At 38.3% G+C, this 27,327-nt stretch overlaps 1 protein-coding gene across 1 annotated transcript; it reads left to right on the top strand.

The window, feature by feature from the left end:
• Positions 1-856: 856 nt before the first annotated feature.
• LOC106927356 (uncharacterized) lies at positions 857-27,310 on the top strand. The gene is made up of 14 exons (XM_015002881.2): positions 857-1,268; positions 15,099-15,172; positions 15,658-15,743; positions 16,972-17,011; positions 17,103-17,183; positions 17,493-17,600; positions 17,699-17,808; positions 19,922-19,970; positions 22,446-22,566; positions 22,922-23,016; positions 23,162-23,227; positions 23,337-23,436; positions 23,789-23,941; positions 24,470-27,310. Exons 2-14 carry the CDS (start codon positions 15,107-15,109, stop codon positions 25,876-25,878), a joined length of 2,484 nt encoding a protein of 827 aa, XP_014858367.2. The 5' UTR covers positions 857-1,268; positions 15,099-15,106; the 3' UTR covers positions 25,879-27,310.
• The last annotated feature ends 17 nt before the right edge of the window (positions 27,311-27,327 follow it).

Raw genomic sequence — 27,327 nt, 5'->3', positions numbered from 1 at the left:
ATACCTAATAATTATTACTGTTTCTACTTTGTTCAAGGAAGTAAAGATTTTTGTGGGAATACATTTTGTAAAATACCATTATTGGTTTAACATTTTGTAATAAAGAAGATAATAAAAATAAAAAAAACATATTTAAAAAAAATTTGATCAATATGAATGTAAAACATTTTCTTGGCTTATTGGAATATTGTTTTATATTGCCATGATGACATAGCACATCCAAACCCTCTTAACACCAGAATTGTACATTATCAGTTGGATTTATTTAGATTTTTGTAGCTTTAGGATTGTCAAGAACAAAACAGCTTTTTTCTTTTTTCTTTTTACAAAACATGCTCCTTTCAGTATCAAGCATTTTTTCATTATATGCGCTTGATTGTAACGAAAAATCACTTCAAATGCAAAACAAAAGCCAAAAACCAAATTTAGTCTGCACTGGCAAAATGATGACTTAAATATTTAAATAATCCAGGTCATTCAGTAAAGAAAGGAACAGTTGTATAATGAATTACTGTCTAAACTATGTTGACGTCAACACAATTTCTCATTCCTGAATTTTTGGTGTATGTAAGCCAACACAACATGGTATCACTACTGTTTGACCAGCAGATGGCGATAAATAACTTCCTCTGGGGGAAGATCATTCATTACTTAATTTATTTTTCAGTAAAAATTTAAAACATATATGTTTGTTTAACGTAGAACATTGAAAACGTATATGTGTTGAAATGCTATTAAATGTCACAAAAACAAGTATGTAAATATTTCACCACCATTAGTATTAAATTGGTTGGAGAAGATACAAACAATAAGCAAACTGATACAATTTCAATTCAACTTCTGTTTTGTTTTCTTTTTCTTCTTCTTTTTTTTGTGTGTCGAATGCATGAGTCACAACCTACCGCGGCTCAGGTCAGTTACTGCAAAGCAAACACGAAACCCACGCTCAGAGCTCCATTCTCAGGTCCGCGAGACACGCCCCTCGCGCCGCTGTCGCTGTTCAGCCGTTTGTCAGACAGCTGCATCCAGCTCGCGCTTCGCCTCGCGGCTTGTTCAGAGCTTGGCAGGGGAGCGGGGTGACTCGGTCCGTTTGACCTGCATCGATTTCAGCGAAGCTTGTCCGCACACAGAGCCGGGGGAGAAGCTTTTTATCTCACCGACAACATCTGTGTGGCGGCTCCCCTTTGACAGCGAGGGAGAGAATGAGAATAGAGGATTTAGTTTCTTCTTGTAGGCACAGACGAGCAGAGGAAAAGTCACTCCTAAAGGTAAGCAGTGGCGACGGTGGATGTTTGCACGTTGTAAGTTTTGAAATTGTTGGAGCTAGAAGAGCTGCTCGAGAGCTCAAAAGACTCGTTTCCTAATATGGACCTGTCACGTTTGCGCAGTTATTTCCAAAGAAATAAAGAAATCAGTTTAGGGAGAATGCAGCGACTGGTCACACGTGTATAGCCCCTGCCAATGTAATGTATTAGAAATGTTTTTTTTGTTTTTGTTTTTTTTCTATTAACTGTTACTATTGAATTTAAGTGTAGACGGATACCGTAATGTTCTCTCTGCGGTAGGAGCTATGAATACGGACTTCTCTAGGGGAATTTCTGATTCTGCAACACTCTCTTTGGGCTTTCCAGCGGGTCAAAATACCGAGTTCAGTGTGGTGAGGCAAGAAGGTAAATGTGTAGGCCATGTTGGCACGTTATTCTCAAAACTCAATCAACACTCACTGTTCTGGTTATAGTGAAATCAGGAAGCATAACTTCACATCTTCACATGGATTAAATACCAAAAGTAAACATGCTCTTAGGACTTTGAATAAGAAGGATTACAGAGACAGATTCTCCAGCAATCAGAAGTAGGCCATTGACTGGTGAGTGTGCGTCACATGCCATGTGTGGTCTTTGAAAGGGTAAAGCAGGCCATCTCAGAGTGTTCAATGTGGGGAGGGGGAGGCTACAGTCTGGGTGAAGGGTCTCTATCAGGATCCAGCTTTCCTTTACCATCACATGCCTGTTGTCTTTTACAGTCAATTATAAGTGTTTAAGGCAACTCCGCTTTCCATGTTTAGTTTCTAAAGATACTTCTCCTGTCATTTACAAGACTCTGAAAGTTCCAAACAGTGCTTTTATCAAGACAGAGTTTTATCTTGGAGTAAATGTAATTTTTTCCCCCTAATTTGACACAATAGATAGCAACTTCCTTAAATAATCAGTAACCAGTAATATACATCTTAAAGCTGCAGTATGTAACTTCTATGGAAAACAAATGTGATTTTTACATATTTGCTAAAGTACTTTCCTGCTACTATGATGACAGGAAAGTATGAGACCGATATTATGTAAAATAAATAAATAAATAAAATACCAAGCTCTTACACTTCCTCCCAGTGCCTCTATTGCCATCAACAGAAATGCACAGTTCCTGGTCAAAAACAACCAGTCAGAGCCACTGAGCCAGGAGGAAGGTCTTAGCTCTGTCAGACGCGGTCATGCAGGTGTTACTCAATGTTCTAATGGCAGAGATACAACTTCCCATTCCAGGAAAACTGTTTATATGCCTTCATTGATGACCATGCCGACAGGCCCTGGTATAGGGAAGGAGCTATTGCAGCAGAGACCAAGTGGGAGGATATGAGCAGTGTGTACACAAGCTTGATTGACAGTACTAAGACCCTCCTCCTCACTTTGATTGGTTAGTGGTGTATTACCACCAACCATCATTGACTGGGAGAAGGTACAGCCATTTTCACAGATTATCTGTCCCATACTGACACGACATTGGGTGCGTTCACACTGCAGCCTGAAGTGACTCAATTCCGATTTTTTTTGCCTGGGCCGTTCACACTGCTAGGAAATGCGACCTGTATGGGTGCGTTCACACTGCAGCCTGAAGTGACCCAATTCCGATTTTTTTTGACGTAATGCGACCTGTATCCGATCTTTTCATAGCAGTGTGAATAGCACAGGTCAGATTCTTTTTCGAATGTGACCCATATCCGATACGTATCCGATTCAAATGCGACCTAACGTTCAGGTCGCCTTCATCCGAACTGAACGTCACTGGTTCTCAACAAATTTCACTATTCTGTATCCTGATACGCGCAAGCGGGAAGAAAAACAACAACCATGACGGACTATATGAGGATTAAGTTGTTAATATGCTGCTCCAGTTGGACAGCAACTTCAAATAATGTAGGCTAAGCTCACACTGCAGAAGGCATACAGGTCGCAATTACTGGCAGTGTGAACGGCCCGTCAAAAAAATCGGAATTGCCAAAAAAATCGGAATTGGATCACTTCAGGCTGCAGTGTAAACGGGCAAACGACCTGAAAGTGTCCCGCATACGCAGTAGAGGGCGCAATAGCGTCAGCGTTCTCGATGCTGTGCCAACCGCCATAAAAAGAAGAAGTGCTCAGTGTTTGCGGAAGTAAACATGGAGGCTAATGGTGGAGCATAGCTTATATATTTGAAGTTATCTGGCCGGAGCAGCATATTAACAACTTAATCCTCATATAGTCCGTCATGGTTGTTGTTTCTCTTCCCACTTGCACGTATCAGGACGCAGAATAGTGAGATTTGTTGAGAAACTTGCGGCCTGGACGTTAGGTCGCATTTGAATCGGATACGTATTGGATATGGGTCAGATTCGAAAAAGAATCCGAGCTGTGCTGTTCATACTGCCATGAAAAGATCAGATACAGGTTGCATTACGTCAAAAAAATCGGAATTGGGTCACTTCGGGCTGCAGTGTAAACGCACCCATTGTGACAGTTTTAACAAATGTGTAAAAACCATATTTAAAAACAAATAAAAGTTGCATACTGCAGCTTCCGTGCTACATTCAAAACGTTTCTGTAACTGAAACAGAAAGAAAAATACATTACTAGCCAATACACATCTTAATGCTATATACTCGAAGTTACTGCTCTACATTTTATCAACCAAAGAAAATACATCAAGCCTAAGTGTCTTCCAAACTAATAAATACTTACAAGGATTAACGTTTGCCAAGGTACAACCCTTATAAAGTAAATTCAGTGTTCATGAGCCGTTTACGTTCTCCTAACTGGCTAAATTCTTATTGACAAGGTTACCGAAGATAAATGCTCAAAGATAGTTTGCTGCTTAGATAGATCACTCAGTCATGTTTCCGCAAAACACAATGACAAAGATTGTTTGTAACACAATGTCACTCTGATTAAATTTCAACCCCCCAGATTTTAACCATTCTCAGCATAAATTCAGTCATACAGTTTGTTAGCCATGAAGTTATTTGCCAATTTAATAAAGTGAAACTGTTTTAAGATTATAAAGGAATTTGACTTACTGACGTCACAATGCATGGTTATTTTCAAGTATACATAAACTCTATGACCATTCCTTAATCACCATTCAAGCCAGCCATGTTCTGCACAGATGTTATTTTTCACGAATGAAGCCGGCATCAGGGATGCACATGATGTGTGGATTGGAACTCGGCAGGGTTGATTCTGAGTGTCACAGATGAAATATGTGTTGGACGTCTGCAAAAAGTTGCCATAAGATATCTTATTACTTTGGTATTTTGAGGTGTCATCTTGAATGAACTAGCTAGCTACTGTTGATGTCTAGTGGCATATACGCAGTGGTCTATTTCAATAGATCAATGCATTCTGCCTGAAAGCGAAAAAAACAAAAAAGATTCAGAAACTAGAAGTTTTAGTCGTTTATTTGGCCTCCATATTCCACAAATCTTAATCCAGTCGAGTATCTGTGAAATGGGCTGGATAGGCTGGATGAACAAATCACATCACAACTTCCAGGACTTAAAAGATCTGCTGCTAACATCTTGGTGCCAGATTCTACAGTACACCAACGGGGCTTTGGTGAAGTCCATGTCTCCATGTCTCGTTGGTCAGAACTGTTTTGGGAGAAACGTGCTTAGTGCTTATGAGGCACTTGTACACTGAATATCCCTTCAGTCGCTGACATAAAAAAAAACAAATAAGCATTCAAATTTTAGTTTTCTTTCTTCTTAAAATCTACTGAAAACCTTTACCTTTGAGCTGGAATAGAGCTGCGTGACTTTAAGAAGTATAAAACTTTGTTGTTAGACAATGATCTGACAAACCTCTCTTTTACCAGCTGAAGTCACATGCGAGGCAGAGCATGTGATCTTATTTTTGCTTGTGAATAAGCCTCTGGCAATAGTCTCTTTATCAAACTTTGTTTTCAAGCTAGAATCTATGATGAAGTCTTATTATTCCTAGTCAAAGTCAGCTTTACTCTCTGACTTTGTGTAAAAGCGTTTCAGTAAAGAGAGCTGCTGTGGAAGCAAGAACCAGAAGTGCATTTTAATTAAGCTATAAATAAGTTAACTAATAATGAGTCAGTAGGAATAGATAGTTTTTTTTTTCTTCCTTTTCTGGTTCGCCCAAAAGCCTTCAGTCAGTAGCATACATTGTACTCACTTGTGATAATATTATTTCACAAAGAAGGCAACAATAGCCTTTTTCTCCACTTGAATGGAGGCTTTATGATGGACGTCAAAGGGCTACAAATGTACCAGTCTCCCAAAATGCACCAAATGTTGATGCTTTAGGCCATCTATAAAAACAGGCATTATTCTTTCTTTGTGGCTCAAAAAGTTTAGAATTTTAGTCTGATCTCTTCAGATGTTTTACAAAGGACTTTGGACTTTTCTACACACTGGAAAATAACTATTGGCATATGCTGGACCACATGGTCTATTACAGGATTTCCTCTTAGAGACAAACAGTCAAACTCACACCTACATGTCTTCTCTAGATTAAATCTGCATGTGTGTTACTCCAGATAAAAATGAATATTTTACCAACTCTGATCTGTCAATATTGCTTGTTGCTAGGTTGCTAGGCAATATCTTCATTATTCAGCATTTTACTAAGAATATGTTTTTCCGGTGTCAGCATGAAAATTAATTTAGCAACACATTTGTACTGGGAGTGTTGCACAATATGCCAGGCTTAAATTTTATTATGATTTCTGCTGATTAAAGTCTGTACTGTGAAATTGCACTTTTTCTTTATTGGGTCCTGCTCAGTTTGCTGAAAGCAGACTTTGTGCTTGCCAACAGGAAGACATGCCAGCTCAAAGCAGGCAAAGGTCTTTCAGAGTCATCAAAATTCATGGTGCTTTGCAAAACCCTTTATACCCCTTGGAAGTTTTCACATTTTGTCACATTGCAATCACAACCTTCAGTGTATTTTCTGACACAAAGTGCTGCATAAGTGTGAAATGAGAGAAAATATGAAGCTGTTTTCTGCTCAGAGAAATCAGAAAATTATGTTGTGGATTTGGATTCCAGCTTTTATTGCAGTTGGTGCAGATTTTTTTGGGGATGTCTCTGACCAGTTTTCACATTTGAAGACTGAAATCTTTAAACATTCTTCTTCGCAAAATTGCTCAGTGCCAATGAGATTAGATGAACACCAGTCAACCATCAAATTTCAAGTTTTGCACCAAATTCTCAACTTGATTTGGTTGTGAACTTTTGACCCCTCTTAGACGTGAAGGAGGTGCTTTGGTCTGAACCATCCAACTGTGGCTTTGCCTGTTTGCTTCGGGTCACTGTCCTGCAGAAAGTTGATTTTTTTGCAGCCCCTTTCTTTGTACTTAGTTCATCATACTTAGTCCATCAACTCTGACCAGATTCCATCTCCCTATTTCAGATAAATAGCTCCAGATCAGGATGTCACTACCAAGTGTGAATTATGTGTTTGAAGCAGTATGTTTATTTTCTGCTGCACATAGCGTTTTGAATGTATGCTAAAACTGTCACATTTTGACCTTATCTGATCAGAGCAACTTTTTTCACATATCTGCTGTGTTCCCTACTTAGAATTCAGCTAGCCATGTTTACTGGTCGTTCTGCTTTGCAATAAATCGGCCTGCCTTGTATAGAACAGAGTAAATTTGTCCTGTGATTCTTTGGTTTCCATTACCTAAAGCTATTCCCAGCTACTTATCACTGGGGTTGTTGATGTCACACTGTTTTAGAGTGTGAGTTGTCACCATCTCATAAGAAATGAGTGATAGCTCGCTGGGATAATAGTTGTAGACCGAGCATTCTTTGGCATTTCTGTAAAGGCTATATTTGGTTATCTTGGAATTTCCCCTTCATGTCATGATCATGTCAGGTCACTTTGTCTCTTTTTTTAAATGCCACTTTGACTTAGTTTTTGCTCCAAATACTCAGTCTCCTTCTGTTGTTAAGGAAGCTACACATTCCCTCCCATCTACGGCTGTTTCCTTTGCGAGAACTTCAGATGTCTGCTTGTGTTCTTTTAAACATAAATTATATCCAAACCCACAAAAACAGCTGATTGTTTGTCATTTATGATTGGCCTTTAACTCAAGAGTTGTTTAATTTGACTGTAGTTAGGTAGCTTACATTGTTCGCTTTGGGATTTATTGAATTATTTTTTCCCGTGTGTAAAAGTTATTATTCCACTTTGATTTCTTATGAACTTTATTTCTTACTTTGTGATTTACTGAAAATTTGAATAACAAATCAGGTATGAAGAGAACAGTTTGTCTATAAATAAAAAAACAGCTTCAACAAAACAAGATGTGATGTATGTTGCAAATAAAGCACATTGTGTACTTCTTGTATTAACTGGATCAAAGTTTTTTTCTTTTAGTCTCAATGCTTATGTTATGGCTGCATTCATGCCAGTATGAAGATCCAGTTATGAGAATGTGGTTTTCCCAGCAGGGTCCGGTGGTTTTGTGTGTTTATGAATACTGTTCCCTTGACATTTCTGTCCTCTTCATACCCCGCTTTCCAAAACGTCCTGCTTCTCCAGAAAGCAAGGCCTTCCCTGATGGGCCCATTATAATCAAACATCTTAACCTTTTTGTTATTATAAATAGACTCCCCCGCCTTCATTTTCTTCAACTGGAAACTGCTTTAAGGTTGGGTCAGATGCAATGTGGGGTAACCCAACTTCTTCTGCCTCCAGCATGTTTTTTCCCCTTTGCTAATGTAAAAAAAAAAAAAAAAAGGGGGGGGGGATGGTGCTTGAATGTAGGTATTATTACTGGGGAATTTTTGTTTTTTAGCTATTTAAGTCAAAAAGCATTGGGAAAATATGAATACAGCATCAGGCTGGACAGAAACCCCATGGGAACACAGTTATTCTGAGTCCTGTGCCATTCCCAAGTTGCCTTGCTCTGGATGTCTGCATAGTTCATGTGTTCTTTCTATTTTCTATGCATAAACAGAACAGGAAGACTCCACATCCCCTGTACTGTGGTTGTCTCAAAAAAATTCCCAGAAGTAATATTTTATGTCATTGGTCCAACTAAGTATTATAATTGCATTTTTAAACATCAACTTCTATTTCCTATTGTAGCATAGTTTGCTTCAGTTTTTTTTTATTTTTTTTTTTAGAAAGAATATTAAGTTCATGTACAGTTTGTCCTGTTTTGTTGTGAGTCAACAGACTGTTTGAGAAAGTACTTTGAGGAATCCAGGGGTAAGGTAAACAGGTCTTCCCTGTCACACCGTCACAAAGAAAAAACATGTCTGCTTAGGTGAGACTTTGATTGTTTTGTCTGAAGAAGGCTGATGGTAGTGTCACATTTCCACTAAATGTTTATTGCGCGGTCATCAAGCATCATAAAAATGGAGACGAGAGCAAATTTTAGCGAGTCTTATGCCACATATAGTGGTTTTCGTTTTGTCAAATAAGACATTGGTGTTGGATATTAACTATTTTAAGATTTTATTTTTTATTTTTTTAATCCTGTTGTAGGATAACCATTTATCTTCCAAACAATTAAACACCCCAACATCATGATTCCTCAACTGCCATGTTTCACAGTGGTGGACAGTTTATACCTGTTCAGAGCATGTTTTTATATATTTACTCCACATGGCTTGTAGCAAACTGAAAAAATAGCTTCTTACAGGTTTTTACTAGCCAATCATTCATAAAGGGAAGATCTATGGTGTGTGTCACTTATACCACTATCAGTAGATTCCCCTGCCAGATCTTTGTATTTCTGAAGCTCCTCCAGAGTTGCAACAAGTGTCATACTTACTTATTCCCAGTTGGTTTAAATGGACTGCCATCCTCTTTTCAGTTTGCAGAGAATAATTTAACATTGCACTGTGAGATGCTCAAAGCTTAGGATGTAGTTTTGGAACCCTTTGTGTTCGTCTATCACATAAAATCTAAATATAATATGATGCGTCTTAGTTTGTGGTTGTGACATCACATAAAATTTTCAAGAGCACAAATACTTTGCCGCAATATGTTCTTTAAGCATATTGAGCTTAAAGAACATTATTGGAAAAGGCACACTGGAGGCTGTGCTGTTTCTGAGAATCTTATTCCAAACCTTCCTCTAAAGAAAGAGACAGCTATTGAACATCCTGTGAGAGCTTGCTTTCATTTGCTGTGGGGCGACTTGGTAATTCATGGTTTTTGAAGGGGCTTCCTTTTAATTAAGTGGATCTTATAAAATGCCAGAACATGTTTATGTGGTGAGAGAAAATTCAACAAAAAAATGTGGCGAGGGTGGCCTTGATTGTGAGATTAAGTGTGAAATTATATGTACTTTGGAGAGGAACTCCTGTCCCATTATCTACATTTCTTTACTACTTGCTAAAATTGGAAACATCACCTCCCTGTGATCCTAGCGCTCTCTTGCTGCTCTCTTCTCTTTTATTTTTGGTTTGGGCTGAACACAAGCACACTTTAATGGACACTTTGTACGTCTGATTCCCATTACAAATCTAGAGCTCTGAAGCCATCTGGGCCCAGAAACCTCTTCATGTGGAAATTCAAGTCATGTGGTAGCTTGTTAGCTTACTTCTTTCAAATGGAATGATTTGAGTGGTGTTTACCACCATGAAGCTCGGCATTAAGCTAATGTCATGTTGAGGATAAAACCATACGCTGCATTGGAAGGCATTTTTATTTCTTAATAATATGAAAGGGTTCTATACTAACCAGCGCACAAAGTGCAATAAACCCAGATTTGATGTGGGTAGTTTTTTAAAACATAAAAAGTACCTTAGTCATACTGACAGAATGCATGTGACTAGTCATATGGTGACATAGTTTATGTAACTTAAATGCTAAAAAAAAGTATTTACCCACTCACATATCTGTTTTTTTTTTTTTTTTTGACAGGCTGAATGGTTTAAAAATTAATATCAAATAAATAATCTGGGAAAATACAAATTGCAGCTTTAAAGTGATGATTTCACTTATGGGGCAAACGTTTTCCAACCCAATTTGAACCTGTGAAAATTAAATGCTTCTTAAACTTATATATATAAAACCCTTATATGTGTGAATATATATATATACATATATATATAAACAGCTTTTTATTGTCCCTGTTTAATTGTAATTTTTAGTAGATCTCAAACATTTTACGTATAATGACATCAAAAGCCATTAAGAGTGTCCTCATTCCACATGTGCTTAAATTTGTTATCCCCAGGTGAGTTAACATTAGTCACAGATTAAGCCGAATGTACTACAGAGATAAGAGAATTTTCCAATAAGGGTTTGTGTGTTGTCTGACTCCATATCCGCAGCTTGTTTGGTCTGAGTCGGTGTTCTTTGGCTCTTGTACAATTTTCTACTCATCCTGTGGTAAGAAGTCCTAAGCATCTGCCCTCCTCAGAGTCATCCAATCAACATTTTGGGGTTAGCTTTTTGAGTGCTAGTCAAGCAGCCTAAATTAAAATTTAATCTGAATTCAGTAATCCATAAACCAATCTTTTGAGGTTTTAGTGCAACAACTACCTACCATACTTGGTAAAGAGTCACGTTGGATTAACATCCTTCTGCCTTCACCACACCCTGAGGTTGTTTTGGGTTGCAGGTTTAAGGCTTTGCCCTCTGAAGCACTCACTGAACACACATGAATATACACACACCTTACTGTACAGTGCAGCTCTTGTGCTGAGTTTTTTCCATAGCATCCAGTTTTCTGACTGTTTCCAGACTCTTTCTAATCTCAGGCTTTCATTCTTCTTGTGCTGTTGTATAATCCTCATCCTCAAATCGGATTCCATACAGATTAAGACTGATTAAAGACCAAAAGACGGATGACAAAAAACTTAAAATATCACCAGAAAAAGCACATCATTTTTTTTTTAGTATAGCAAGTGATGTGTTTTGCATTTAAATTGGTTTACAAAATAAGTTTTCTGTTGGACAAGATAATTAATTACAGTTTTGTTATCCATTTACAGTGTAATTGCATTTTTATCTTATTTATTTTACCCACCCGTGTTTTTACCAAATACTTTTTATTTGTTGTTGTTTGTTTTACCTCTGACTTCTTTCGTGATGCTTTTAATGCACAGTGTGCAAAACATGGAGAGGAAATTTAGTTGATAAATTGGTAAAGGAAGTCTTGACTGCCGCCCCTCTTCCTACAACCCGGTGATTAGCCGAGTGTGATTCAGTATGCTTTGCAAGCTGTTTGTGGTTGCAGCGAGGCACTAAGAGCTTATATACGCAAGCTCAGTTTAGAGCTCTATGTCATAACAGGAAATGATGTCACACCAGCATGAGGCTCAAAGCAGCGGGTGCTGTCAACAAAACAAGTTGGCAAAATGTTTGCTCTGTGAAAAAACCTTTCTTTCATTGTATGGTTATTATCTATAAGGATTCAAACAGTCTCTCCTCTATCCACACAGTTTTGCTTTCGACACCATCCTGCTGGTGGTTCGGTATTTGTTACCCCTCGGCCCCAAGCCTGTGAGCTTCTCTGCTTCCTGTCGACCCTTGCTTTCATTTGCTTGTTTTATCTTTTCTAATATTTAGACTATGTGTGGTGAAATTTCATATGAAGTGACCATAACTTGTGTTTTAAAAGCAAAGTCTGCCATAGACCAGAAAAAGGCTTTACCAGTAGGATAACCCAGGTTGTTGTCCCATTATTGTTCTTACTAAACTTGTTATTGAAGGAGTGGCAGCCACTGGTTTCCTTTCTTCCTAACACAATAGTAACAGCGTTCAGGAGACACAGCACAGGAAGTACACGTCCTCTACCTAAGTAAAAAAAAAAAAAGCAGACCTTTTATATTAATTGATCTAGTTGGCAACAATAAAAAGGAGCTTAATTTCCTAGTAGGTGACTCATGGGTTAGGGTGGAACTTTGCTTAAATATGCTGTTCATGTGTTGCAACATAACAAATGAATATTAAACCCCAGGATTTTTTTTTTTATTAACACTTCACCCAACATATTGGACTGCTCAACTGAATCTCTCAAAAGGGACGAGGTTATCGTCAGGTCAGTGGCATCTCCTCAGACTGTTTACAGGGTTCACAGAGCCCTGAAGGTATATTGAAACTCTGAGAATCTGAGCTGAGATAGATGTGAAAAGGGAAGTTGTAAGGAAAAAAACCCCCAAAAAACACATAAAGCAGCTGAGTGCATCTGACAAATTCTTAGCATTCAGTGACCACCTGTGAAGAGAAGAGACTCTGATGGTTTAACAGCAGAGAGTAGCAGCTTTGAAACAAACGCCCTTTAAGAAAAACCAAAAACGATGCTTACAATAGTTAGGTGCTATATTTTAGCACTTCCTCTCAACAGCCGAAGACTAACAGTACTTATAGCAGGTCATAGTTGTATATCAACAACATATTCCAAGAAAAACTAAACCTGTTTTTGACAAATGTGTGTTTGTCTTGTTTTTGGGACAAACACACATAATTTTTGTGTTTGTCCTAAAACACAAATGTCCCAAACACGAATGTGTTTGGGACAACAAACCTTGTGTATCATGTAAGCATTGATGTGTCGCATTTGAAGTTTTTTCAAATTGAAACAAAAAAGGCCTTGAAACATGTCGGTGGAAAAAGAACAGGTTATTGTTTGTGGAAACGAGTGTTTTCCCATCTGCCGCCTTTTGGCATGGCGCACGATGAAGTGTCATTAACGGTGCTCCTCAGGGTATAGCATTTGTTGTCATGCAGTCATTTTTAGACTCTATATGATTCCTTAAAACAAACTCCATTCTCCCCCAGAAAGTTAGGAAGAGTTCTAGAGTATAATCTTATTAGCTGTAATTTTTGCCTACATGGTTTTGGTGTTTTCCTGCCTGTGTAGAAAGTAGGTTTTCCGCAAATATGTTCAGCTTTTTTTTTTTTTTTTTGCTGCCTAAAATGAGTGTCAGCGTTGGTGGAGGTTCTTTAGCTGATTCTTTATCAGAATGTCCAAGACTCTACATGCTCGTGTAGCTCTTTTATCTTCCAATATGTTTTGGAGGCGTGGGAAAGAATTTGTATTTTTCTTATCCAAACATGACTTTTAAATGCTGATTGACTAAATAAACCACGAGGCCACTCTCACTCTGAAACCACTTTGCTGAAGCACACAGTCACGGAAAGCTAGAGAATGAGGTCTTTTGTTTATATTTGAATATTTATTTCTCTTTGTGCTATGGCTTCATCTTTCTTCATAATCATGCCAGTTTTTGCTGCATATAATGGGCTGCGTGAATTAATATTTGGGCTGCTGTGTGCGTGCACACAACGACACGTGTGTGTGTGTGTGAAACAAACTATTGATAGTTTGTTTCACTATTAACTATTGTTTCACACCTTATCTGAATAGGTGCTATCAGACCTTTACATTCTCTGGAAAGTCATTGGTTGCTATAGGCATACTTTCTCTATTTGTATCAAGTAAATTTAAGCACTGCTTCCTGAAAACTGCTTGGTCGCATAGCAGTATTATGAAACTTAAGAAGATTATTTTGCAATTTTACACCATACTTCTGCAAAGAGGGGAGACGGGGTTGAAAGCCTGTTTAGAAATATTCCACATCGCAAGTTATTCTGTGTTGTAACAGATTAAATGGTTCAGTTTATACACATGTCAGATAATTAAGATGAGACGTTGACAGTTTACAAAAGGAACCGGTTTTAAAACTTTTCAAACAGGACATTGTCTTCTGCTTTAATAACCATATCTAAACAACAAAATCATTCCTGTTATCACGACCAAACACGTCAACATTCTTTTGAAAGACTAGTGTGCATACCTAAAAATATTTTGAAATCACAAACTGTTCTATCAACAATCCGATGTTCAGAGTTCATCACTTCACACTTTTAAAATCTGCATGCACCGTTCACAAGCACACATACACCTTGAGCATTTTCATATTTTGTCACAAACGGCAAACTGTTTCACTGTGACTTCACACAAAAAGTACTACAGAAGATGGGAAGCAGAGGAGAACGGCTACAATGTTTTTAGGACCACAAATAAAAATTGAAAACATAACTGCCAAAGTCTGACATGCACTAAGCACACTACATTTTATTTGGGAGTCTCAGAATCACGGCAATTGATTGCAAATGTATGTTTTTCAAATATTTTAAGAAATTTTAAAAGAAAAATATTCATGTATCTTTTGTTTTTTTTTTTTACAATTCTTCATTACTTTGTGTTGGCCTGTCACACAGAAGCTTGTGACAATGAAAAGATACAAGATAATGTAGCTGGAAGTTGAATGTTCATCCAAGATCTCGCTGGATGAAGATCTTGTTGTTCTGTAGAGTAAAGTTATTGTTTCAAAGGACACACGCTGGAGTGTACTTTGCACGCTTTTAAATTTAGATTAGTGTCTCTGGAAATTTTTTTGATTCATAATTGAATATAGTTATTAATTATACATTCTAATTGTTGTTTCTGTCAGCCCTCCTAGAAAATGAAGTGTGGGTTTTTGTTCCATATTGTTTTTTTCAAGCTGAGCCAAAGGCAGATTCTTTGTTAGTAATGCGGTTATAAGATCTGATGCTAATTCAGTACGCGTCAAGTGCTTCCTGATAATGAAATAGATGTATAATGGTGAGAATATCTCCTAAAGATCTTATCTCTCTGTAATGTAAAGAGCACAGTATGATAATATATGAATTTTATCAGCTATATTCATCATACTGTACACCTTTTGGTAGATTATTCCGCTTACGTGCCTTAATATCAAAACAGCTTTTGAAAACAATTAAGTTTGCAGTATAAGAAAAATTGTTCTTTTCATGTTTGGATGCCAATTGCATTAACTGAGACCTCGTTTTTCTGCCTGCTTCTAGATTTTGACATGAAGAAGGATATAGATGCATTGATAGCAGAAGAACGGGCAGAAATTATCAGTAAATATGACAAGGTGAGTTGATGTTCATCTTATGATGCCTTGTGATAAGGATGGCCTGCAATTTTGTCTTTTGTTGTACATTGTGAACAAGATGACACATTTTGAATGTGTGGTTTATAAATTGACATTGGGAAATTTTCACTTGGAAATTACAAATGAGGTTTATTTTAAAGTGACAATGAAATCACTAACCACTTCATGTTGAATCAGAATGATGTGATGCCAGCCTTCAAGTTTAATGGCTGGATTTTCTTTTTTTTTTGAATCTCAGAAATACCAGGCTTTATGTTTTTTAGTCAACTGTCTTGATTGGAATTAGAATTTACAGTGAATCCCTAAACTCTGGTGCCGTTAATAAAAAGGAGAGGTTGTTTCAGATTGCTTTCCTTGTATATAAACCTTAAGCTGGAATAAAATGGGTTAAAGGTAAATATGTAGTGACAAAACAGCATGCCCTGATCTTCTCAATCTGGACTAAATGTGTTTTGTTTTTGTAGGGCAGGCAAGAGGGCGTCAGCATTAACCCATGGGAGGACGCTGACTTTAGCATTTATAAAGTCACTGACCGCTTCGGCTTCCTGCAGTAAGTAACTTTAAAACTGGGTTGTTGTCATTTTATTTCATAATGTGAAATCCATGTGTGAGATCTTTCTGTCCACTCATTAATAGTATAAATTTAACTGCTTTCCGGCTCTATATGAGTTTGAATTGTTGCTTTTCCTGGGGAACGATCATGCAACTAACAACTTTAAAGAGTTGTTAGTTGCAAGTTCTTGCCTTTTCAGTAAGAACTTTCAAGTTTTAATTTATTCAGAATTTCCTATGATGAAAAGGTTAAAATTATGCCCACACAAGATGAAATATGCATACATGTACATATCTGCCCAGGAATTTGGTTAAATGTCTCTTCGGGGTTTTTTTTTTTTTTTGCAGTGAAGCCACATGAATTTTGTAACCATCAAAAAACTCTTAGCGAAATTCTGACTGGACTTTTGCTGCCATCAAGATTGATTGAAACTTGTAGTTAACCACATACAACCTTGGTCAGAATAGAAAAAAAATAGCAAGCACGATATTTGATGGAAGGTAAAAATATGATGTTTGAAGGATTCGAGGTGAGGCTGTCGATCTTAGGAACACCAAGTGTCAGTGATGGCGGTGGTAGCATTGGGCTGTAGGGATATTTTTCTGCAACTCGTTCTGGTGTGCCGCACAAAGCACAATGAATTTCTGGAACTAAGCTTTAATTTCTTCAACTTTCTCCCACACAAACAGCCAGACAGACAGTGAAATCTGGGACAATAAACAGAATATTGATCCCTAATGAAAATCAAAGCTGGTTTTGCAATGGAAAGTTAGATGGTGATAACCTTACCAATCAAAATTCTATTACTTGTTGATCGGTACAAAAAGCATTTGGTCAATGTAAAATTTGCTATGTGAGACTTATAACCACACACACATTAGCAATGATCTGTTAATATATTTGAAATTGTATTTCATTGCTTGTTTAATTTAGTCCAGTTTGTAGGTTAAAGTTAGTGCTAAATTTAAACTTAAACAGTTAATTAAAAAAAAAAAATCATGTATATCATTATTGTCTAAAAAAAAAAACAATAATTCAAATGTGTCATTATAATCACAAAATTCCTGTGTATGAAGAGTGGATCTAAACTCCTGACCATAGCATCTGTTTTTTTTTTTTTTTTTTTTTACAACTTTCTATTTTTTGAATTTTTCACTTCATCGTAACTCTGTAACTATTTAAAGCGAATAATTGAGTCACTGATGCACATGTATTTTTGCTCCAGTGAGGAAGAACTGCCGACACCCACTGCACTTGAAGAGAAGGTAGTGACTTTCTTTACTGCTCATGCAATACATTTTTGCCCTCTCACTCATGCATTGGGCACTTATGATGTTCTATGTTTTGCCTTTTCAGCAAAAGCAACAGCAGTTGGAGCGAGTGGATAAATGGCTGAAGATGTTGAAGAAATGGAACAAATACAAGAACAGTGAAAAGGTTAAGAGTCTCAATTTAGCATCTTTGCTTCTATTTTTTTTTTTCATTCTGCTACGGGATGTTTAATTTCCACGCCTTTTTATAATCTATTTTCCATTACCTTTTAAAGCATTGCTTATTTTCTTATTTACTGCCCACCACCACCATCTTTTCCCCAATTTCTGTGGTCAGCCACAAGAGAAAAATGACTGCAAGCAAAAGTTCTTAACCTTTGAGATTTGGAAGTGGAATATACATGAATCTGCGCCTTTCTCCTGTGATTGCTGTGGTGAAGATTGATTGCATATTGTTACATGTTGTGTATTTCAGCTGGTGAAGCGTGTGTATAAAGGCATTCCTCTGCAGCTGAGAGGCGAGGCGTGGGCCTCGCTTTTGGAGGTCGAAAGAGTCAAACGAGACAATCCGGGAAAATATGAGGTATGGTGATTTTTTTTTTTGTTATTATTATTACAAGGACAATAGTTGGTAGTGTTTAACTGATGGATGGTATTGTGGAAAAATCTTCTGTGGTCCAGAAAATGAAGCAGCAGGCTCGAAACTTCTCAACAGAGATCAAGCAGATAGACCTGGACGTCAACAGAACATTCAGGAACCACATCATGTTCATGGACCGCTTTGGAGTGAAGTGAGTTCTTCATTTGCATTTCAGTTTTCTAGTATTATTCACTTTATTGTTTACAGCAGTTTTCAATACAATTTTAATAATTTTAACTTCCTATTTTTGGCTTAATCCAAACACCTACTTGTAGACAATTTTATTTTTTGACTTAATGTTTTGGGTATTTTATGTAAACATTGATGGAAAATTTTCAGGACTTCCTTTGGTTTGTAAGCTGCTCTGTATTGTTGTTTTCTGACATCTCGCATGTTTTTATTTTTTTTTTGCCCCAAGTGGGATTCCTGCAGGGTGTGACCTCTAGCCTCAACTATAAAGCACACTACGCAATTACAAAAAAAAAAAAAAAAACAGAGAGGTGGTTTCCTTCTCTCAGCATTTTATTAGCCTTCCTGTCAGCGCACAAAGCCCCACAGGAAATGGCGCTCAAACAGAATGTGCACCGGTACAAAGGCACATATGCAAAAATGCCCCTGCAGCAAACAGTGACAGATTTCACACCAATTCAGAGACCTATTAAAAATCTTTATATTTTTCCTGCTATTATTTTTGTCTTTAAATTAGAGGCAGTTGCTTCTGCAGAGGCAGTTGCCTCTTCTCTGACCGTAGAAGAGTGCTCTCATCTTTTCCTTTGTAATGTACTTCCCCTTGAATTCAAAGCTGCTAAGTCCAAAACAGACCAAAACACCACTTCATCCTGCCTCACTACCCACTCCTTCCCTGCGAGTCAACAGCTGTCTCACACACACTGAGACACTGACAGCTATTTAAGGCTCCTTTCCTGTCTCTGACACTGTATTTGTCATTGAGGCCTACAGGGGAAACATCCTCTTTACATTTACATTATGTTTTCTTAATGCCCCCCCCACTCACAAACACATTCACATGTGCAAACAATGGGTGCTTTGTGCCGACTGTCTAAAGCTTTTGAGTCTCGAGATGTAATCCGACAGATGCACACCACAAAATGCTCGAGTCAGAAAGGATTGATTGAAGATGCAAGAGAGTTTTGCAAAACTGTTGATCTCTCTTATTGTTTCCTCATTTTTAGACATCAAACACAATCTCCGGTTTGTTTAAGATTTTAAGAAAAAAAAAAAAAACAAACAAAAAACTAAGTATAATGCAATTGGAATGTAAAAGGAAATGACTTCCTTTATTCAAATATCCCTGAAAAAAAAATGCCTCCCTTCAATCCATTATTTGTAAATAAAGAGGATTGCACAAGTGCAAACCTACCAAAGCAGGACCTATCCACCTAAACTGACAGGCAGGGGAGGGAGATCAATTAAAGAAGCAGACAGGAGGCCCATGCTGGTTCAGGAAGGGCTGGAGAGATCCATAGCTCATGTGGGAGAATCTGTTGACGGGACAAGAACTATTACTTGTGCTTTCCACAAAGCTGCCCTTGATGGACAAGTGGTGAGAAGAAATGTACTATTGACAGAAAACCATAAAAAGTTTTGTTTGCAGTTTCTGAGAAACTACATGAATAAAAATAACAAACATGTGAAAGAGGTTGCTCTGGTCAGAGGAGACCAAAACAGAACAATCTTGCCCTATATTGCAAAATGTAGTGTGTGGACATTACCTGAACATATTGTAAAATCCCCACATATAAGATGGTTGTGGTGGTGGCAGCATCATGCTGTAGAAACGCTTTTCTCCAACTGGGGGACTAGATTTAAGGATGAATAGGTGCAGGTCAATATCTGGGAAAATAAAAAATAAAAAAATGAGTGAGAGGCTGAAAATGGAATGACTTTAGTGAGAGACTCAACAGCCAGTAGAACAACAACAGAGAGCCAGAACCGCATAGCAGTGGTCAGAGACCAGACCCAAATTCAGACGACAATGTGTTGCAAGACTTGAAAATTGCTCGTCACCAAAAGCAACCGAACTTGTTAATATAAGAACACGCAATCAGCAGCAGTAGTAGTAACATCAATTAACATATATATGTAACATAAAAGCATTAACATATAGAACACTTAAACAGTCGTTATGTGATCCCTCAGGACAATATTCCTGTGAGTTTCAATACTGTCATGATTATGTCTCAGGAACCACATCCTTGTTTAATCAGGTTTTTAAACATTTTTTATTCTTGTTCCCTCTCCAGACAGCAAGCACTGTTTCACGTACTGGCCGCTTACTCTGTCTACAACACGGTAAGTTTTTTTTCTGGCAATCTATATGTGCAAACCCAGTGTTGCGCGACAAGAGTTTTTTTTTCCTCTCTTTTTCTTTTTTTTTCGTGCACTTGCCTTGCATTTGAAAGTAACACATCAGTGGCGCACCAACCACAAGTCCATCAGTGGCGTTGGTTTCTTTTCAGTTTCGGTAGAGCTGGCTAAGCATTATAGACCCATCTGTTCTTGCTCTATTTGGAGCTTTTATTTAGGAGTGTGGTTAAGCCTGAATCTGCTCCTTCAGAATTTACCAGTGTGACCACCAGCAGCTATTCATCTACGTACATAATTAAACCAAACTCTGCTAAAGAATTTGGTTTATATAACTGAAATAAGATGATAATGACATTGCTCTTGTTTTCATTGTCAAGGAAAAACTATTCTCTAATAAATAATCTATGCTTCTAACAAAACATATGATCAAATGATGTTCAACATCCTAATTTGCCATCGTACACTCTATTATTGTATTTCTATGACATCAAACATCCTGCTATTACTAATATTAAAAAGAAAAAGGAAGTCTTGTTGAACCAAGTCTCTCTGATAAAAGTGATTCAGAATCCAACCAGTTAGATTTAGAGGTAATATTACTATGTAAATATATTATAACTCTGCAGTCACACGTTCTTGGAGTTTGTTTCTCTCGCATGTGGGGCTTAGCCACAAACAGGATAATTGTGCCACCGGTATGTTTACAGTATTGACATTTTACAATACAGACCGTTTACCATTTTACATTTTTTGTCTTTTCTATCTTTGCTGTATTATTAAATCTCTTCCACGTTAAACCCATATCTGCTAATGAGATTATTTTACACAGGTACAGATTTTGACAACTTTTCTCCCATGCCTGTCCTAAGATGTGTGAAGCCTTGAAATAAATAAAGTTTTACAGCAGTAGCATGATCACAAGCTAAAAAAAAAAGAAAGAGAAGAACTAATTCTATGTTTATGGGTTTTAACAAATTTACTGGTGCCACAAATACTAATTCCCTTTATAATGTCTTTCAAAGAAAGTGAAGTAATTTTTATCGTTATACTTTGAATTAAACTCATTAATAATCCATAGCTTTCTATTTCCCTTTGGTGTAGAAATAGGACATGATTCAGAGGCTAATTTCTTTTAGCCACTGGGCTGGATAGAAATCCATATTTGTGTTCTCACTACTTGGGTCTTAACATACCTCTGCCTGTCTGTGAACGTGAACTGTTTGGACCATGTAAACAAGTGATCACCCCTGTTTATACTATTTCAAGCTCAGCTGAACGATCCCGCTCCATTGTGGTTTTCACTAAGACACATGGTCGCGTCTTGGCGATAAATTAAGAGTTTATCTCTTAACATCCCCCCTCCCCCACCAACTGAATAAAATGACTCAAATTAAAGATTTTACTTCTCTAAAATCCTCGGTGTGGCAATATGGTACTGCAACGAGCCTTGGGTTACAAATTTATCTGTAAATGCTTAATTCATCTCATCCACTTACAGATTATTCTAGAAGGTCTGATCATCGTATCTTTTCATGACACAGAAAAAATATTCTTCCAGTAAATGCTGCTACTATTAGCTTCACGGGACATTATGTAACAGCTGTTACTATTTCTAAAGCCTACCAGACTGAACATATCTTGTATCCACTTTAAGACCCTCATATTTCTGCATCTAATACATGTTCAGAAATGTACTCCTGTGTTTTAAGAGGGTCTAGTTAACATTTGTCTAGATAAAGACGGCTGTTGTCTACCTAGCAGTCTAAAGTGCTACCCCACACCCAGGACTGTTTTTCTGATGGGGGGTTTTTCATCAGTTCCTCTGTGGTGGAGGTGCATGAGCCAGAGGAAATGGGCATGCGTTGCTCCTTTTTTCTCCCTTTCCCACTCTTCTCACACAATGCTCAAGAGAAATTGGGTCAGTGGGAGAGCTAAGAGAGAAAAAGGAAAGGCAAAATAGAGAGGAGGATGTTTGACTTTTTCACATATGTGCTGGTAGAGAAAAATGTAGGGAATGTGCAGTTTAACCTCTCTTTAACCCTAATTATACTCACCGTTTGGCCTTGAAAGGACACATTTTGGGCTTCTATTTCTATCTGCAAAGCAAATCCTCCTTAATATGGACAGAGACCATGTGCGTGACTGTGTTTGCCAATGCCAAGGGCTTGTTTCATGTAAATCAGTGAATCATTCCGATGCCAGCTTGGTGGTAATTCAACAGGAAAACATAACAACACTGAGAATGTATGTGTATGACTGTAAATATTTGAAAAATGTTTACTGTAAATTGTTGTTTCAAAAATTAAGTGGAGCTATTCAGTTTGTTTATACAGTTACATCAGACTTTCAGGTGCGTTATATTTTGACCTATATAAGTGTGCCTTATTAAATTATGATGAGTCCCTCTCATTTGTCCACTCTGTTTGACATAAACACTTTGCTCTGCTGGTTTTGTTCCAGGAGGTTAGCTACTGCCAGGGCATGAGTCAGATCGCTGCAATTCTACTCATGTTCCTAAACGAGGAAGATGCCTTCTGGGCTTTATCCCAGCTCCTCACCGACAGCAAGCACTCCATGCACGGTAACGATAATGAGAAGATGCAGATGTACAAAAATAAAAGGCTGACCAATGTTTTTTTTTTTTTTTTACTCTCTCTTTTTAACTATCTTTTATGTGATTTTGGCAGTGGCCACAATCACACTCAGTGCAGATTTCTTTAATTTACAGATTAAAGAAATAATCTTCATGTGAAAACTGCACGTTTTTATTCAGGTTTTGTTTGTCTGGTGGAAAAGTTTGTTTGATCGTTACAAAAAAAATCAGAAACTAAGGAAATGTTTTGTGGGAAATACTTTTTCACAGCAGTGTTAATGCTGCGGTCATTACTGCATGCCGTATTACCACTTACAGTCAGTTTCTTTTCCCTATCTTGTAGGATTTTTCATTCCTGGATTTCCCAAGTTGCACCGTTTCCAGACTCATCATGAACTCATCCTCTCCAGAATGCTGCCCAAGCTGAAGAAACACCTGGTGAGTCGCCGTGCGTGTCTGACTGATGCTTAAGCTCAGTGGCTTCATCACGATGTTCAGCCGGTTTGAAAACTGAGATTTATAACAAGTTCTGTTGGAACATTTACTCTGAGACCCGGTTCCACGTTGATTTGTGTCCCCACAGGACAAGGAGCAGATGACGACAGGGATTTACTCCACCAAATGGTTTCTCCAGTGCTTTATCGACAGAGTCAGTGTTTGGATGCTTTTTCAGCTTTTCAAACATGAACCGTCTGAATTGTTGCTGTTGTTTTTTAATTATTTATTCCATTTTTCCCACTCTGCTGTTTCCATAACAGACGCCATTCACCCTCACCCTCCGCTTGTGGGACATCTACATATTGGAAGGAGAGAAGATACTAACCGCCATGGCTTACACAATCCTCAAGTTACACAAAAGTGAGTGAGAAGCTCATATATGTTTTATCTTTGTCTTTATGTGCTGCGCTGAGGGAGTTACTGCTGTATCTGGGCATCTTGTCTGATTGCTGAGTGTTATTGTGTGGATTACAAGGCAAGCTTCCTTGCATAACACAAGCGGCCCGTTACTGTGGAGAAGAATCAAAAGCTGACTTTTCATGTGATGCACAGTTGAGCATTCTCTCAGCGTATTGGTTGATTTCTTTCATTTAAATAGATGGTTGAATTGTCAACAAGCATTTTTATCTTTCATTTACCCCACACTAGGAATAAAACATTATTAGGTAGATAAATTTAGCTGTTTTTACATCAATATCTTGTGTTCAATCAGAACGCCTCATGAAGCTCCAGCTGGAGGACTTAAGGGAGTTTCTCCAGGAGCAGCTGGCGGATTCGTTCCTCCTGCTGGATGATCTGGTGGTCGAACAGCTACAGACGGCGATGTCAGAGCTGCGCAGTAAAAAGTTGGATCAACCTCCTCCAGGTGCAGCAGTGTTTCATTGTCTTCATGCTCTTAAGCCTCATGCATCACTTTGTCTGACAAACTCTGATTAGCAGTGCTGCTTTGACTGTTGGGAAGTTACAGAAAAGATAAAACATTTCTAAATTAGTATCACAAAGTAAAATAAATAAATAAATAAATAAGTATGCATTTATGCAGATTTATGTCTGCATAAATCAGCATTTATCAAGACATTAATTTACAAGATGAACTCTATGTACTTCTGTGACTTCTAAAGGTAGTTGCTTGCTCTGGATTTTATTTAGGTGTATCAAGATAAAATACGGTGAATAAAAATGCATCACTGATTTTTCATATTTTATATGTAAACATTTTGAAAACCACATATATTTTTACTTCCACTTTGCAACGGTTTTGTATTGCCCTAGTGAATAAAATACCCATTAAAAGCACACTGAGGGTAATGTGACAAAATATGATTCTCAAGAAGCACTGTATTTTTCAGTGTTTCCTTCTCATGCCTGTTTTCTCTTTCTTTTTTTTTTTTAGCTAAGTCAGATGAGCTCCCAAAGAAGCCTCTGGGTCAGGAGAGACCAGTTGTCCTTGTGCCGCTGAAGCCTAGCTTGCATCCGGAGGTGAAAATAAACCTGCAGACCAGCAACAAGCCTATAATAGAGACCCAGAAAACAGATGCAACCGCCAATCATCAGATTCCTTCTCCCTCTGAACTCCAGAATTCAGTGAGCCTCTCTGGAGCAAACACATTTTCAATGTCTCCAGTAGCTGTCCCCACACAGGGAACACCTTCTTCCCTGAGGCATTGCAGATCACCTCCAGTACCTCCTAAGGAAAACAAACCATCAATTTCCATAGGTTTGGGTAGAGATATGAAGACTTCATCCCCAGTGGTTTGCCAAGAGTATAGAAAACCTGAGAGCCAGACAACTGACGCAGAGTCTCAGGAGGAGTCTATGGATTGGCCTCCCCCCTATGAACCCTCTCCTTTGGATGCTGTGACTATGCAAGCGGAGGAGGAATTCATGGATCTTCCTGACCTACCACCTCCGCCATTGTTTTACCCTGAGCAGATTGACCAAAGGTCTCTGGGCCGGGAATCACCCTGCCTGGGACCTGGGACTCATCCAGACCTGCATCGTCACTCTCCTTCCCCTCGGTCAGCCTCACCGCTGGTTGTTCCATTGAAGCCATCACCGAAACCAAGTCCAAAACCTTCCCCACACAACTTCACAAACAAAAATACTTCTCCTACAAAATCTTCCTCTCACTTTGTTCATACATCACCCTCCTCGTCGTCTCCCAGAGTCCCACCCTCAAAACCAACCAAGTTCCCAGTTTCCCTTTATGTTCCTGGGTCCATGGGTGACAGGAGGCCCTCCAACACGTCTCAGTATGATAATCTCTCTGAAGCTGATGACGAGGATCGCTTTGTGGAGAGACTGCTTGCCTCTACTCCTGAGGAATTTCCCTGCATGAACAGCAACTCCACCCATGCTACTGACAGAGCCTATGACCCTACCTTCTTCCCTGTTCCCCCACCTCCTCTCTTTATTCCCCCCTCTCATCTTCCCCCTGTGGTGTGCGCCCTCCCCAAGTTGCCCCAAGAACCAGAATATAAAGGAGACGCCAGCTGGGTGGATGATTCCATCATCCCTCCTCCACCACCCAGCTTTGCAGACAAACTCACCCCATTTCAGTGCACCTCTGCCCTCTGCTCAGACCCAAACAGGTCCTCATCACCCGTTTACTCTAAGAATTTCTCCAGAGCCCCCAGAGACCATTCTGCCTTCCCTGCACCTTTGCTTTACACAGGGTCTCCCCCAGCTCACTCCAGGTCCTCAGGACAATCACCGGTGGGTATGGTAGGGGTACAGTCCAGCCCAAACTTCTGTAGGACGCCTCCTGTTGGACAAAAGCTTCCCAAATCAGTGACTTTTTGATTGGGCAGTTGATAATTCATCTAATTGATTTTCAAAGCAGTTGTAAAGATAAAAGGGCCAGTAGTTCCAATGTTTGTCAAATATTTCCGCGTGCATGTGTAACATAGCATTTTTCATGTCCAGCTACTGTATCCACGTCTGTGAAAATTGTACCATGTTTCTAATGGAAGTGTTGTCAAACTTGTATTTAATACTGATGTCAACAAGTGTGACTGCCCGTTGGTTAGTCATAGGAATGCATTTTGTTTTCTTTTTGAACAGAAGCTTAGTGCACATATCACCATTCTTCCACCTCTAGCTATGCTAATTTTCTTCCAAAAAGGTGTCTTAATATTAACATGGAGCACTTAGTACAGCAACTCTAACGAAAGGGCTACCAGTTAACACCATCATTTTAGTCAAAGTGTTCAGCTGGAGTTTATAGTAAAGTGTGAGCAGGCTCACAAATCTTCCATTGGTCAAACGCTGAGAAAATGTCATTAGCCTACAGTAAGCGTAGCTTAACGCAGGATTTCTACTAAACCAGAGTGCTAATAAAACTACAATTTCCTTAACGTTGTAAACACCAGCAGCAGCAAGGATGGTGCAATAAATGACAAATGTAAATGCAGACCAAAGTATTTTAGACATTTCAGATTCTTTCCCTGGGAGGTTGCAGTGGGCACTCTGGGGCTCTTTTATAAATAAAACGTGTTACAGAACTCATTTTTGGGGGGCTTGGGAGGAGGAAGCTCTTTCAGTTATATATGTTTTTACAACAATGATATACTGTGTATATGTTCATGTATATAATAACGTTGGGGACTTAATGTAATATATTGGCACTGGCCGTTTGTTTTTCAGTAGAAGTTGGCACGTTTGAGGATAGCTCCATCTAGTGGTCAGAAAACAAAACACACCCCACAAAGGTTTTTTTTTATTACTAGTCAGTGTTGCGTTAACTTTCAGAAAGCAAGTTTGAATACAAGTAACACGGGAGAGTTCAGTGTGTAATTCAAAGGAAAAAAAACTGTACTTTGTGTGTGTGCATCATTTATTTATTTAAATAGAAAAAGTAATCTTTAGACATGGAGGCTGAGCCATAACAGATCTAGGAGGGCTAAGCATGGTCAAATATTAAGTTATACTATTTTGGGTCCAAAAATTTTTTTTTTGTTTTGACACTTAATAACTGTTGCAGCTTTGTTTTTCTATCAGTCTCCTGCTTAAGACTTTGGTCTGTGTTTGCATTGCCTCACTATAAAGTACTGTTTTTGGCATTCATACACGTATGTTTGGCATGACAGAGTATTGGAGCGTTGTTGTTGAATGTCATCACATATTACACATCACTGCTCATTTAAGGAATGTTGTCATTATGAAAACTGAGGCTAAGACCAAAGCGTACCTGCATTTATGCAACTACTTGAGTTTTATAAAGAGATTAACTATACATGTCTCGTTATGTTC

Source organism: Poecilia mexicana, unplaced genomic scaffold, assembly GCF_051168715.1.
Source record: "Poecilia mexicana isolate PSO_F unplaced genomic scaffold, ASM5116871v1 scaffold_6, whole genome shotgun sequence".
Lineage (NCBI taxonomy): Eukaryota > Metazoa > Chordata > Actinopteri > Cyprinodontiformes > Poeciliidae > Poecilia > Poecilia mexicana.
The sequence above is the reverse complement of the archived record's forward strand: the minus strand, read 5'-3'. Positions and strand labels throughout refer to the sequence as shown.

Excerpts from the sequence above, each read along its gene's own strand:
- LOC106927356 (XM_015002881.2), top strand. The coding sequence starts at position 15,107 with ATGAAGAAGGATATAGATGCATTGATAGCAGAAGAACGGGCAGAAATT. Across the intron at positions 23,228-23,336 it reads TCCAGTGCTTTATCGACAGA|ACGCCATTCACCCTCACCCT; the intron begins GTCAGTGTTTGG and ends TTTCCATAACAG. Across the intron at positions 23,437-23,788 it reads AATCCTCAAGTTACACAAAA|AACGCCTCATGAAGCTCCAG; the intron begins GTGAGTGAGAAG and ends GTGTTCAATCAG.